Source organism: Gadus chalcogrammus, chromosome 9 (assembly GCF_026213295.1).
Source record: "Gadus chalcogrammus isolate NIFS_2021 chromosome 9, NIFS_Gcha_1.0, whole genome shotgun sequence".
NCBI classification, from domain to species: Eukaryota; Metazoa; Chordata; class Actinopteri; order Gadiformes; family Gadidae; genus Gadus; species Gadus chalcogrammus.
Genome location: NC_079420.1, coordinates 5,716,622 through 5,728,083, shown reverse-complemented (window position 1 = coordinate 5,728,083; position 11,462 = coordinate 5,716,622). Strand labels below are relative to the sequence as shown.

The following is an 11,462-nucleotide window of genomic DNA, read 5'->3' as shown; positions in this document are numbered from 1 at the left end:
CCTGGTTGCATCTTGTGATCTGAAACTAATTACAAGCTTTACTCTGCCATCTAGTGGTCAAACTGAACATTACACCTGTTGTATAATGACTGCAATGGTTGTAAAAAGTATGGGGATTTCTTTGATTTAACCATAGTTGCTTAGGCTTGTACATAACTGATCGGTGATCTAAAAGGTAATGTCTGAAAAACATTGTAAAAACAATGCATTCAGATTTCCTTCATTTGTTGTCCTATTTGAAAATCCTCTGCTGGGAGATTTAAGACGCAATGGATCATACATCTAAGTCCAGTCTGAAACGCTTTACAAAAGTGGGCACAAGACGCACAAAAGATCCTTTAGACTTTCAGATTTTACACTGCCTGTGCAGTGTTTTTTTTTTTGGAAAAAACAGTCAAATTGGGCTCCATAGTGGGTGTGAAGGGTCTTGTCAAACCTTGTCAAAACCCACGTCACACTCGCTTGTGCTAGGGTGTGCAGCCCATGGAAAGAATGTTCCATTGAAAACGCTGGAAAAGTGTTTTAAGACAGAAGAAGCAGACTTATTGCATTATACAGAGAATCCACCCCGTTTTATACCTTTCTACATTTGGACAAAAAGAAGACAGAAATGTTTGCTAACGACTTATGAGACCCAAATGGAACCGTTTTCCACTGATAATAGTGATTTGGGGGTTCAACTAACCTTTTAGAATTGTTATTCTGCTGCTGTTGGAGTTTTATTGAACAAAATGTCTGCAGGCTAGTGAACATGGCTAACCAATTAGCATCCCTATCCTCAGACTAGTTGTGACGTCACTAATCGTGCGTGCACATAACACCCAATGCAAGTACATGTACATGAAACACTGTAATACAATATACAGCCTTTTGTATACCGTGTTACGTCATACTTCCGAGTGGGGTGAATGTGGAGTAGGGGGGCTATAACCTGATGTATTGAGGGTTCAATGCTCGGTCGTACATTAACAGAGGATCAATATGAATTGACTTGTCCAGATAATTACTGCATAATGAATGTTGAGTGGGTTGAGAGATTTTCCCTTCACTCAAACACAACCCTTCGGTATGCTTCCTGCTTTATTGTTGAATGTGCTCTCTTCCATGACGGCTTCGCTTTGTATTGTGTGTTTTAAGCGCAGTCTCTTCAATATTGTGTAGTTATGCTCTTGTGAGGCTTGTCATTGGATTCAGCCCAGTTCAGTGGGCCAATATTTGTATTTTTTCACTGAACACATACGAGTTTAGCAGTCAATTCAACTGCACATCGCAGTCAGAAAAGCCTCCAATAACACGAGTGGGGTCCTAACATTTTGGTTTTGCTGAAGTGGGGAACACAGAACAAACTGGAGGGAATTCCCATAGAAATAATTGCTCGGATAACATAGTCCTTTACTTCTACTACTACAACTAATATGTATCTAGATGTATTTTCTGTATTTATTTGTTGTCGTTTAATTTACACTTAGTGTAATTGATATCTCTTTATGCATTATGCTACTTATCTCTACCCTCCCTGTAGCACCTGAATACCCGTTGGGGATCAATAGTACGTTTGTGCCTTAAAACATGAATCTGGGCTTGCTTTAGTGACTAACGTCGTTGAGCATCCGGCCTCATATTCTCTGTGTGCGTGGGTGTTTGCAAATTAAACTGTTCTGCCATCCACAGCGTGGGCTTTCTGTGCTCCTCCACAACCACGCTGCCGTCTACACCCACCTCCTCCACCCACCTCCTCCACCCACCCTCCTCCGCCCACTCACCATGTCTTTGAAGGCGTTCTCCAAGGCCCCCACCACCAGGCTCTCGTGCGACACCTTCTTCTCCGTGAAGAAGCGCGTCTGGGGCGGGGGCGTGCCGGACGTCCCCGCGGGGGCGCCCGCGGCCCCCCGCAGGGACGCGGCCCTGGTCAGAGAGCGCTGGGCGGTGGCCGTGAGGTGCTGCTGCTGGTGGTGGGGGTGGTAGTGGTGGTTGAGAGGCTCCTCCCCCATGCAGGTGGGCGGCGGCTGGCCCGGCAGACGCAGGATGTCCAGCACTTCCTGGAGGTGCTGGGCGACGTGGCCGTGGAGCTGGCGCGACGCCGCCACCGCCGCGCCCGAGCCCGCGTGCCCGTCGAACAGACCCCAGTAGTGGAGGGTCAGGCCCTCGCACACCTCCTGGGCACGCGCACACACACACACACACACACACACACACACACACACACACACACACACACACACACACACACACACACACACACACACACACACACACACACACACACACACACACACACACAGATGAAAAACGACTACTTTGACTGCACTGTTGACACACACACACACACACACACAGTAAGAAAGGGACAGACACGAGCACGCATGCACACGCACATACATATACTCTATATATAAACAGTGTGCATTACAGTAACACAACTTGATGCAAAAAAAATGGTTTAGCTGGGAAATTATAATTTGCCATTTCAGGTCGCAACACACTTTAGTCTTCCTCACAGCGTTTTAAGAGATGTCACAGATGTAGCATAAACCGCTCGAAGCTTCAAAGTAAAAGCCCTATCTCATATCTTGAGTCAACAGGTGATTTATTTATTAGCATGTCCCATATGCCCCACTTGGGGGCATATGGGCCTGTGTTTGGTCTGGTGTTGTATAGAGATGTGCACTTTGTTTTGATTGATGTCTAATGGGATTGTGTTGTATGGTTGACAGGAGTAATTGAAAGCAGGTGGAGGTAATTGTATGCTAATCGGGCCACACCCAAACGATTGTTTGATTTGAAAGCACAAGCCCAAGATGGCTGCCCTGTGGATAGAGAGAGGGGAAGCACAAGAAACCTTATCTTTGGGAACTATATTAAGTTTAAAGGCCTTTGTTTATGGTGTGAAATGGAAAAAGAAGGAACGGTTGATGAATTCTGAATCTTAATTCTGTTCATTTTGGAATCCTTTTTTGGATTTATGCTTGGACTATTCTGTTTGGAGTATTTTGCATCCACGTGGATTAATATACTTTTAAAACCTTCATCATGGACGTTTGGTGAGGTAGGAGCTTTGGACTTTTGAATTGATTGCATTATTTAATAGAATCATATTGACTGCCTGTATATATTTTTTTCCAACCACAGAATAACTATAATGGTTTTCTGCAAACCTATCAAATACCTTTTTATAAACGAACAAACCAAAATAAAATTGGGTTTATACTTTCTCCAAACCTAAATAATTGTCTTGCATTGGCCACGCTACTACTTTGAAGGCCCGCCACAGCACTAGATACACTCTCTGTGCTACTTTTGTCAGGTCGGTATCGCTGCAGCAGTGAGTCATGATTGGTGCTTTTTGAGTGTTGGTTGTAAGCTCTCGGCCGACTCGAGTGCTAGTGTAGGTGTTTAAATCCTTCCGCAAGGGATGGTTTTAGCACAAAAAATTTCACACATATAGAATTAGTTGGGACGGCTTTTAGTCATTTAGACTGTGCTGATACTGGAGGAGTGTGTGTGTGTGTGTGTGTGTGTGTGTGTGTGTGTGTGTGTGTGTGTGTGTGTGTGTGTGTGTGTGTGTGTGTGTCTGTGTCTGTGTGTGTCAGTAACCTGCTGACAGATTTGGGTTGGTTAACCTCAGTAAGTCACTTAGCAGGTCAACGTCTAAATTAATTTTCCCCTGAAGAGAAACACTATCTCGGAAGACATTTCAATACAAAGAGCAAGATAGTGTAGCATAAAGGGAAACTAATCTAATCCTCCTCTTTGATAACATTAATCTAAAATTCACTCAGTTGCTTTGGTTAAAAAGCATTTGCTGCAGTCACAGTAACCAGTTGAAGCCTTTCATGATCAAAAACCTTCAAAACCTTATCTTATGGTTTCTGTTCAACACTTGTAAAGCCTCTCATTGGAAGACTCAATATAAATCAAATGTATTCTTCTTCTTATAAGCGCGTAATTGGGCTCTAGCTGCTACATGGGCCAGCCCTGGTCTCTGCTACAGACCCCCTCTCTGGGCAGAGTGTGTGTCTGGAGGTCCGGGTGGTCTGGCCTCACCAGGCTCTCCTGGAGGCCCAGACCCTCGCCATTGGGCAGGGAGGACCTCCGGCGGGACGTGGGGGTCCGGTTGGCCCCGGCGCCGCTGGCGGGAGGCTTGGGTTTGATGGTCAGCACCTCGAAGCACGCCTGGTCCTCGTTCAGGGAACTCTTCCCAGCGTTGATCACCCTGGAGGGAGGGAGGGGAGGGGGGGGAGGGAGGGGAGGGAGGGAGGGAGGGAGGGAGAGTGGCAGTTTTACATTTTCGTGATATCAAAGATACTGATGGTAAATAGAAACGCTATTATGAACTTAAAGCAATGAGAGATAATCATCCACCATCTCATCTAATTAATTGATGGAAAATAAAAGTAAATCCACAAGCCTATAGTAAGCATCAATGACGTCAAAGTATTAACGTTTGTATAGGTGTAATGGAACCAAGTATTGCAAAACTGATTTTCTGTGGACATGCTTGTTATTATGGTACGGGTACATATGAGGCATTGACTGTGAAAGACAGGAAACACGTGAGGGCTAGCATCCAGGTACTCAGCCATGAATCATACCACTCCAGGCTGGTGGCTCAACGTGACCGCGAACAACAACAACAACAACAACAACAACAACAACAGACAGACAGAACGACAGCATTATTCTGAAAATGCTGCTCTACCAAATCTGTAGGGCTGTGCTGCTAGCACGGACTCACTATGCAACATAATTTCATCCCCACTATTGTCGTGAAACAGTTTTTTATTTCCTTAACAACACGAGAAACGTGACGTTTATTCCCTCTAACTTCCCGTCTACCACAAAAGCATTCAGCTGCTCTGTGCGTCATTCATAAAAGCCAAAGTCACGAAGGGGAGTGGCTCTGTAATACCCTTTGATAGGTGTTGATAAGGTTGACTCTCTTAAAAGGCGTCCACATCCATGATGATAGGAGACGGGTCTGCTCCGTTCTTAGCCCTGGATGCGGTGTGTCGCCTCACATTACCTGATTAGAATCACATCGCACGCGGCCCGCACGCCCTGACCTTAAATACAGTTGGGCATTGTTGTGTCTGTGCACTTTTATGGTTTTAGGGTGTTTTTTTTTCTTATCGCCATGGGGAGGAGGAGGAAGACTGAGCGTTTAGTCAGAATATAATTGTCATTCATGAGAAGGTGAGGCATCCTACTCAAGGATACCTAAAGGATCAGCTTGGGATTCTTTCTTCAACGTGGATCCTACTTCCCCTCATTTTGTGTCTAGTTGACTAATGATGACAACAAGCCATTTCAGCCACGAAACGGGTTGCATTATTGGACTAGAGATGGCATAGCTTGGTGTTATGAGAGATTTGGGTGAAGGAGGGTTGAGGTTGTAGGGACAGTGGCGAAAGTTCCTGCCACAACTCTAACTCTTGAGCAAGACTTCAGTTTGGCCGAGACTGGGTTAATAAAAAAAACAGACCTGATCAAGCAATGTAACCCTATCGGGCGATGGCACCCCATAGGGCTACATTTCAACTGGTTTCACAGCTGCAGTGACTGAATGAGGCGCTCTCGTTCGATACTAGACCTATTTTTTTTAATAACTGTGCTCATTAGTCACCTAGACCTCAAACGATAGGAAAATATTGTTTTAGGTTATCCGATCAATTCACAGATGTGAATTAGTCTCGAACTTCTCAGTTAATTTTTTCATTTCCAAGCGTCATTATCAATGGCCGCAGAACAAAACGCCTCTGGATCCAATGGGATAGATCAACAACCAACCTGAGCAAATAAACGTGGCACACAGAAGCGGCAGCCATCTTGGTTGTTTATGAAAATACCTTGACTGTGCTCACACAGGGCCCCAAGCTCACGTTCTAAACCCTCCCTGTTTCAGATAAAAGGTTGTGACTGGCCAGGTCTGCTGGAAATCTGTCTCAACAGGACGGGGGCCAGACACACACGCCAGAGCAAATAAAACATGAGCTTGCAGATTTGTCTGGTTCTCAGGCTAGGGAAAATACAGTCCAGGTTGAAAAGTCCCGTACTTATCCTTTCTAAAGTTTCTTTCAGCTGGGTATCCAAGCATCGTCGCACACAACGACAATCGCAGACGACGGGCCTTTCAGGCATTTAGTTGTCAGACCACGTCTTAAAACACAAGAACTCAAAAGGCACACGCTGTCAATTTGCATGGCGTCGTCTATCCCCGACAGCACCCCCTCAAGAGCCTCACCAACACCATAGTCCAATTCAGTGCATTGTGAACCGATAGCATGTGACCCTGACATGTGACACGAGTGCGCCGCTATAACGAGCCACCAGCCCTCTCTCATGTGCTCCACACAGCTCCCTCCAGCCACCCAGAGCAGTGATATCATCTCACTCCCTCCCAGTCCCTACCAAACAAAACACCACGGCCGAGAGGGAACGATATTGGAAAAATGAAATGTAAACGAATGGGAGACTCTCGAGTTGGTTTGTGTTTTCATCTAGAATCTAGATCAAATGCGTGTGTTTTTAGAAAGGTCTTCTGTTTTGTGATTGACACCTGCCACATAAGGAATGCTAGTCCAGGGGTGAGGGGGTTTGTCCCCCACTCCAGATGTTCTGGGTACGAACCCCGCTGTCTGCATTTGACCTACATGTGTACCCCCCATGTAGACTACATTAAGGATAAGTTGCTTTGGATAAAAGCATCCAACGGCGTAGAGTTGAATTATTCAAAAGGATTTGCCTGTTGCATTTCTTTTAGTAATCTACAACCTTTAGAAAGAAGGTGACAGCACAGATCTTTAGAATAATATTCCTTAGACTGGAGATTTCAATGATTATAATGGTGACAGGTCATTGGGATTTATTTATTTATTATTTTGCTCTTTAAAATGTTTGTTTGAGATACTTTCTGAAAAAGTATAACATGCCGTCCTTTTTCATAGTTTAGTTTGCATTGCTCTTTGCTGTGGGAGCGTCAGGTGATCTTAACCTTGATTGTTCTTCTTAACTCTGTTGCTTGCTTCGTGTTTTTATGAAACACTATTTGCTAATGATAACGAATGTAACATTTCATAAGCCACATGTTATTTTCCTCCTGTACCTTTTCAGTACGCCCACGTGGTTCCGACTTGAGAATCTCCCATAGAAAAACCTATTTGTTTTTAATGTGATTCTTGGTGGCGGAAAATATCAGTAGGCCAAAGGTTGAAAGTTCAAATGATGTGTCCTGTAGTCTGACCCGGTCGGCTCAAGGCTGGAGGCAGAACAGACCTGACCCACATGGCCCCAGTTCTGCACTTAACTTACCCTGACGTGCGTCTAATGAAAGAGTGTGTGTGTGTGTGTGTGTGTGTGTGTGTGTGTGGTGTGGTGTGTGTGTGTGTGTGTGTGTGTGTGTGTGTGTGTGTGTGTGTGTGTGTGTGTGTGTGTGTGTGTGTGTGTGTGTGTGTGTGTGTGTGTGTGTGTTTTTTAGCGATTAACCGATCATAAAATTAATATAATCTTGTTTGATTATATATTTTTATTTTTTTTATCAAATGTTTTGTAGAAAGTGCAGCTGGATACACATCTGTACATTATTTTTGGTTTGAAGATTTTTCTTTGACCATGTTGTGTATTTTTTTAAGTCGAACTTTCAAAGTTCAAAGTGGGAGAGACATGCTTAATAAATACATCATGTTTTCAATCTCAAAAATAATCGTTTGAATGATAGTGATTTCAATATTGACCAAAATAATCGTGATTATGATTTTTCCCAAAATCGAGCAGCCCTAGTGTGCGTGTGTGTGCACATTTCAGAAAAGTTTATATATGACTAATGTGTGTGTTCTTAGAACACACCCGTTAATAACTAGTTATAATGCATGCTATCTTTTCAGAATTGAAACCTTCTTTGGGTGAAAAATAAGGCGGCTAGCTTTATTATTTTATTTATTTTCTGAGTACTCCAAAGTAACCCTAGGGGTACGCGTACCCCCATTGAGAACCACTGTACTAGAACAAACTTGGCTTAGCAGCACATCGCATGAGGGCATCTATACAAATCCATCTATGACTTTAGATTTCATAAACATCCATCCCCTACATTTTCTTGCCCCGTCATGCTGTGGGCTTTAAATCAGTTAAATGTTATCCCTATGTGCCATGGCTGAGCTCTCTCAATAATGGATGTTTACTCCCTCAGTGCAGCGCAGCGAGTTACAATGATAACATTTAAAGGAATGGACCGGTTGCCCTGACATCTGTCAATTAGCGTTAATGACCTAGCATGGTGCTGGCCAGGGAGTAGGGGAGTGAGGGAGCGACTACAGTAAGTGTGTGTGTGTGTTTGTGGAGTCTATTCTGGGCACAGGAAGCAATTATGTACCTTGTTGAACATCCTGGAGTGGATGTGTGCATGTACACAGCTCATGATAATTCCAATATGCTCTCCCGACCACGGTAGTCATATTTCACCCACACAACACTGCTGCTGCCCGGGTGAAATACTGAGTCAGTATAGGTGGCCTTTCAGCGATCTGTGTCACCCTATTTGCTTCTAGTGAGTGGGCGGCAATGGTTTCCAAACATAGCATATAGCAAGCAGAGCATTGCATAGCCATCGCCCCAGCCCTGAATTCAATGCATTCAAAATAAACCTGGATCTCTTCTCCATGCAAACACCCACACTGGTAGTCAGCCGTCAACAACAGATGCTCGTCTTTAAAAAACCAACACCAGAGGTTTAATGTCTTTGGGAAGTGTCTTCACCAAATTGGCGTTTTCCACATCAAAACAACACTCATGGCACTTCGGTTATGGAAGGTTTCTCTGACTATAATGCACAGTGGATTGGGCCACTGTTCTCATTTGTGTTATACATACTATAATGAACTGGGCAGCAAGAAATTATAACCTTGTCTATTTATACCTAATGCCTTCCTTTCTTGGGCATAGTGAGAAACGCATGTCGTCGTTTATTTACGAAATTATTTGGTTTGACCTTTGCAGACGAAATTAGGAGCAGGGTGTGCCTCTTGTGTGCCAATCAACCCAGATAAAACCAAAGTTGCTTCAGTTTGATAAACAATAAATGTACAGAGAGTGGGGCATACCTTCAAAATCGTAGAGACGGAAATCAAACAAAATGGAATTAACTCAATCATTCATAATAATAAATCGAACCTAATGTGTCAAATTTTATTGAGTGTCCCAACACTTAACACTTTGAAGACCTTGGTTCCTTCACGGAATTAAAGAAAAACCGTCCGTACACACAGAAACTGTTAAAGTGCTAATACTGTGTGTCGCTGGTACAAAGGCTGACTGGTGGTAGGTGGTGTTTGTAGGCTAGGCAAACTTTGCCCGGAGGAAAGCCTAGTCTGGCGTGACAGAGATTGACACTTGATCTAATGGAGGTAAATGGCAGGGCATCGTCTGGGTGCCCTAGACATGACAGGGTTTTCAGCCCACGCTTTGTGTTTCAGCCCACAAAGTGTTCTTGTTCCGGAAGGCCGGTACTGTTTTCCAACATTATGGTTCTGCTTCAGCCAAAACATGGCTGGGAGAAATAAAAAAAAAGGAGAGCTGCTCTTTGAAAAACATTTTGGTCCACATCAATATCAGGCTAGGGTTTGCATCCTCTTTCTCTCGTCACGTAAACTTTGTACGGCTGTAGGGGTTCGGACTTGACGGTTATAGGTTATAACTCATCAGCCCATTGTTTGAGGAGTAAGTAATCAAGAATCTGAGCTCTTTAAACATCTGTTGACATACTTTGTCTGTGCCTGTGCCTAAGAGGGCAGGGAGATATGCTCAAAATCTCTTTCAGGTAATTTGTGATCTATAACAATCCAGATTTGGAAATGCAATAAATAAACCGTCAATGTAAAATAATAACACATGTAAGCCTATATTTGATTAATGAATTTAATACTGGATATGTTCCCGTTATATGAGTGAAAATGGGCGAACATTTAATGGTTTCAAGTGAACCTAATAGAAAGGAAAATATATTTAGACTACGCCCAGCATATAAGATGAAAATGTTAGATAGCAAACGTCAAGATAAAAGAAGGCTGTAGCAGCAAGATATGGGTTAAACTTGAATTATGAACCGCACACTTGATGCCGATGCATTCCTCACCCCCTGTTACTAGGGCAAACAATCGTGTGTGTGTGTGTGTGTGTGTGTGTGTGTGTGTGTGTGTGTGTGTGTGTGTGTGTGTGTGTGTGTGTGTGTGTGTGTTGGCTTCACAATCAGAGGATATACTTCACTTGACCCAAATTCTTTCCTTCCACATTTTCTAAGCAATCCACAAATCGCCGATGGAATGACAGCGAGCAACAGATTATCTTTTGTAAGACTGAAGCACCACTACTCCGTATCGACAATAAGGCCATTTATTCCCAAAACAACGGCTGGGTCTATATACTTATGCCTATGGCTGGCACATGACTGTTTCTGCAGGCTATGCCTGCAATGCCATTTGTAATGTAGCCTTATGCCTGGCCTAATCAAGGTTGGATAATAACGTCCTTATCATACAGGAATAAGGACGAGATAGTATTGTTTTTCCCCACTAGGCAAATATTTAACGAGCAAACATTCTTTTTGCACAGTATGCAGAACACTGGGAACTGGTTCTGTTTTTGTATAAGGTGCTTTTCGGAAAAGTATTCTTCAAAAAGGGTTTCACCGATAGAAAGGCCACTCTGACAGTCATTCTACCGTGATCACCCAAAAATAATAATCTATAAATCCTACAAGTGAGGTGCGCTTGGTTCCTGCAGGTCCAGAAACCAGAAAACCCAGGTTCACCTCGCATCAAGGATGCTGTGAGACGCAGCCTACTCGGATGGCGAAAGGAAGGATGCACACACTTACTCTGCATAGCCGGTAGACCAGGGCAGCCTCTTACTCTCCTTCAGTATGAGGATGGGTCTTGCACTGTGGTCCGCTGAACACTCAATCTCGTCCGGGGACAACCCCAAGAACTCGGGTCTCATGTACGGGAATTTCAACGGCAGATCCGAACCGCTCAAATGGTCCCCATTTGCACCAGTAGCGATCATGCCCCCCATAAAATGTGTCACCGCTGATTTCACCCGTGTCAGCATGGTCATGCCGTGGTCCGAAATGTCTGATTGCCCCCTTGAGCGATACTGCACTGTTTCTCGATGAATGCGTTTCGCACTGTGAACGATTCAGTTTTGACAACAGTGGCGTAATTGATTCAGCTCTCGGTGAACACGGAAATGCATCTCCTCCGCGCAGGATCATGTGACTGCCCAGTTGCAGTCGGAGGACAGCTCTTTACTGGCGTATCAGTGAGCAGATTACTGTTGACTGTTGCGCAGGAGGTCAAAGGTTGGTAATCCGACATGACGATTGAGTAAGGAAGGTGCAGCCAAAGGTGTGTGTGTGTGTGTGTGTGTGTGTGTGTGTGTGTGTGTGTGTGTGTGTGTGTGTGTGTGTGTGT

At 44.2% G+C, this 11,462-nt stretch overlaps 1 protein-coding gene across 1 annotated transcript in view; it reads right to left on the bottom strand.

The window, feature by feature from the left end:
- ppm1h (protein phosphatase, Mg2+/Mn2+ dependent, 1H) overlaps positions 1-11,256 on the bottom strand; it is a 29,905-nt gene extending 18,649 nt beyond the window's left edge. Inside the window, 3 exon segments of the mRNA XM_056599105.1 lie at positions 1,764-2,156; positions 4,045-4,213; positions 10,868-11,256. Of these exon segments, the coding sequence (XP_056455080.1) occupies positions 1,764-2,156; positions 4,045-4,213; positions 10,868-11,106 (801 nt within the window). The 5' untranslated portion in view covers positions 11,107-11,256.
- Between the last annotated feature and the right edge of the window lie 206 nt (positions 11,257-11,462).